The 3,128-nt window shown below is 44.9% G+C and overlaps 1 protein-coding gene across 1 annotated transcript; it reads right to left on the bottom strand.

The window, feature by feature from the left end:
• Positions 1-1,656: 1,656 nt before the first annotated feature.
• Positions 1,657-2,851, bottom strand: LOC147614393 (uncharacterized). Its single transcript, XM_086780948.1, has one exon. It carries the CDS (start codon positions 2,630-2,632, stop codon positions 1,775-1,777), a length of 858 nt encoding a protein of 285 aa, XP_086637074.1. The 5' UTR covers positions 2,633-2,851; the 3' UTR covers positions 1,657-1,774.
• Positions 2,852-3,128: the final 277 nt, after the last annotated feature.

Here is a 3,128-nt window from a genome sequence, read left to right on the forward strand (position 1 = left end):
CAAAAGTTGATGAGAATGCTGTTGAAGCTATTGATAATGAGCTCGAAGATGTTATGTTGATAATAATGGAGATGACAATGAGACGATCACTTGTCTACACACCAAATGCATGCTAGTACAATGTAAAAAACCTAAAATTAAACAAAGATAGTTCAAACATACACTCCCCTAGGATGTTTGTAAAAATCTTATAGCATGTGAACAAGCCTCGAAACATGTACGAAATTGCACGAAAGACCAAAAATATTGTGTTAATATAATTAACAACTATTTTGGTTAATATCACACTATAGGGTATACCTTCTCCACCTTAGAAGAGCAGCTCAAGGAGGAGATGGCGAGGGAGTAAGGGCCAAGAGAACCTGCTTTGATACTAATTGTTGGTGTCGGGATAAAGGTAACAACACACACATAGATGTAGCAAGCAAGTAGAGATAGAGAGAAGCACAACACTCAAAGTAGATTGCCGAGAATAAGTAAAGTGACATGATAACAGTGTACGTGTGCTCAAGGAAAAAAACCTCCCAAGGAGGAAACTTAAGTGCCCTTACAACTATACCACACATCACTAGTAGACAAATAGCTTTATAGTGGCAATCTTACAACCAATTGCCACTATAAGATTGCCACATCACTAGTAGACAAATAGCTTTATAGTGGCAATCTTACAACCAATTGCATACAAAATCTCTTTTAAATATTTATGTAATGGTCTATAATTTTTTCATAAATAATGGCCCATCAAAATGACTAACCAATATTATAGCTATGCAATGCCAAAGCTCAATAGTAATGATGGTTTAATAGTGCCAAAGCCCATTTAGAATATCACATTACTAGCAGACAACAGACAATTACTAAATATATATCATAAGCCTTTTCAAAGTCATGCTATAGCATATAACCAGGTCATGGGTGGGTTCACTATGTAAATTGTTACGTGTTACTTTTCATCGAATTACACATACATACATAATCTTCAATTACAAGTCCAAATAGATTTTTACTTTTCGTGGAGTTACACATATTATATATCTAAACTGTTTTTTTTGCTTTTCATGGTATTACATATACATATCCAATCTTCAATTGGAAGTCCTCAAGTCTACATGTCTGAAATACCTCTGAATGCACATGCTATATGGGTTCCCATTTAGTGAGCCCCATTAAAGTCCTTAGGTTTCCAAGTGGATAAGGAAAATTCCACATATATCTATTGCTAAAGTCATTTCTCATTTGCACTCCACCTGGCCTTTAATTCAGCATAAAAGCAAGAGGAACTCCACCCCCCAACTTCTGCATTCAATCCCTAACTTAAAGCAGATGGGCATACTGGGCGATGCTTCTCTACAAGGGTCCAGGGACCCACTCTATAGCCTCGGTGCAAGAGCTTGGCAGAGAAACGCAGGCCACGTGGAAGAGGTACCTACCTTAGGGGTGTATATCCACCTAATGGCTTCCCTTACGTGTATCGTAAGGTGGAGGGGCTGATATAATAGGAACCATAAGGTGGAGGGGCTGATATAATAGGAACCATAATGCATTACACCTTTGTTCTACTGATGGCCTTACAGAACTCCTCTTGAAAGGGAGAGACAGACGTTTTAACTGCAATACACTTCCATAGCATATTCATATCAAAGGGAGAGACAGACGTTTAACTGCAATAAATCCAAACTAATCCAATCTAACCCAACTAGAGGTATACATCCAAGCCAATCTTAATCCGGCCGAATCGCCGTCAATAATTACCTCAAAAGGAGCTCCTCCCCTGTCATGTTGAGCAGATGCAACCGCCCTCCCGGCAGAGAATGGTGCGGCAGGAGAACAGAATGATGGAGGAAAGGACGAGGACTGTGGCAGTGACGGCAACGGCATAGCTGTACTTGAACAGAAGCCGGCTGAGACGGGCGCTGCAGTGACGGGACTCGGGCTCTTGGGTAACACTCCGCGGCTGGGAGCCGAGGTCGGCAAGATCAAAGTCGCAGCCCTTCTTTTTGAGCTCTACAATGGAGTCGAAGAGGGCGCCCGCTTGCAGCTTGATATCCGCTAGCTCCTGCTGGACGTCGTAGAAGACCTTGAGCTTCTGCTGGAGGGCGACCAGAGTGACGGCCATGACGGTGAGCGAGAGGCCGAACGGGCTCCACCAGTAGGCGCAGGAGAGGATGGTGGCCTGCGCAAGAGCCGTGAAGATGACCCCTTGGAAGAGCGAGAAGAGGCCCAACAGCTGGTAGATTTCTGACTGCGCCGCGCTCAGGTTCTGCTCTTTCCGGTGCAATCGCGACCGGAGCGCCCTCTCCTCGTCCCGCCACTCCTTCAGCTGGCTGCTGTGCGCTCGACTGCGTGACAGCCCCTCCAAAGCAGCCCTCCGCAGGCTGCCGCCGCCGCCGCCGGTGCTAAGAAGTTCCGGATCTGCCGCCGGACTAGAGTGTGCGCGCCCCTCTTCGACAGTACGACCTCCGTCAACAACTTGCACTACTACTACGTTGCCAAGCGGACACGGGCTTGGCGCAACGCAGCTTCCGTTCTTGCGTTCAGCATCGGAGTTACTCCCGCCGTTAGTGGTCGTCAAGGCTATATTGCAGGCTCCCAAGCTTTCCATTGCTCCTGCTATGAGCATTGAGAGAGTCATATGCGCATAAGCAAACTGTGGTAGACGACAACGCTCGACAAAGGCGAGGCGAGAGTCAAGAGAGACCTCTTTCAACACACGTCTCTTGCAACCTTCATGTCTGTACACCCCCTTACATTTTTGAGAGTTGTGTATAAGGCGAGGCGAGAGTCAAGAGAGACCTCTTTCAACACACGTCTCTTGCAACCTTCATGTCTGTACACCCCCTTACATTTTAACATAGAAACATTGAACCATTCCCCACATCCATTTTCATTTTCTTTATAAAAAAAAAAACCAATGTAAATATATTTATATACCAAAAAGCACTTACATCTCAAATGCTGACTTGGCACCCCTCAAACCCCATTCAACAAGTCACAAATCAGGTTCCATCTCTCATCTTCAAATACAAAAGAGGAGTTTTCCCAAGATCTATGAAATCCCAGCTGAATGCATGCTTCAGTGATCAAAGCCTCAGAAGTGCAACCTCTAGGTGATTGGTGGACCTTCATTT

The sequence above is a fragment of the Cibotium barometz genome, chromosome 42, assembly GCF_041138505.1.
Source record: "Cibotium barometz isolate CiBa-2024 chromosome 42, ASM4113850v1, whole genome shotgun sequence".
Taxonomy (NCBI): Eukaryota; Viridiplantae; Streptophyta; class Polypodiopsida; order Cyatheales; family Cibotiaceae; genus Cibotium; species Cibotium barometz.

Bases quoted from the DNA above. Each gene is read 5' to 3' on its own strand.
- LOC147614393 (XM_086780948.1), bottom strand. From the start codon at position 2,632: ATGACTCTCTCAATGCTCATAGCAGGAGCAATGGAAAGCTTGGGAGCC.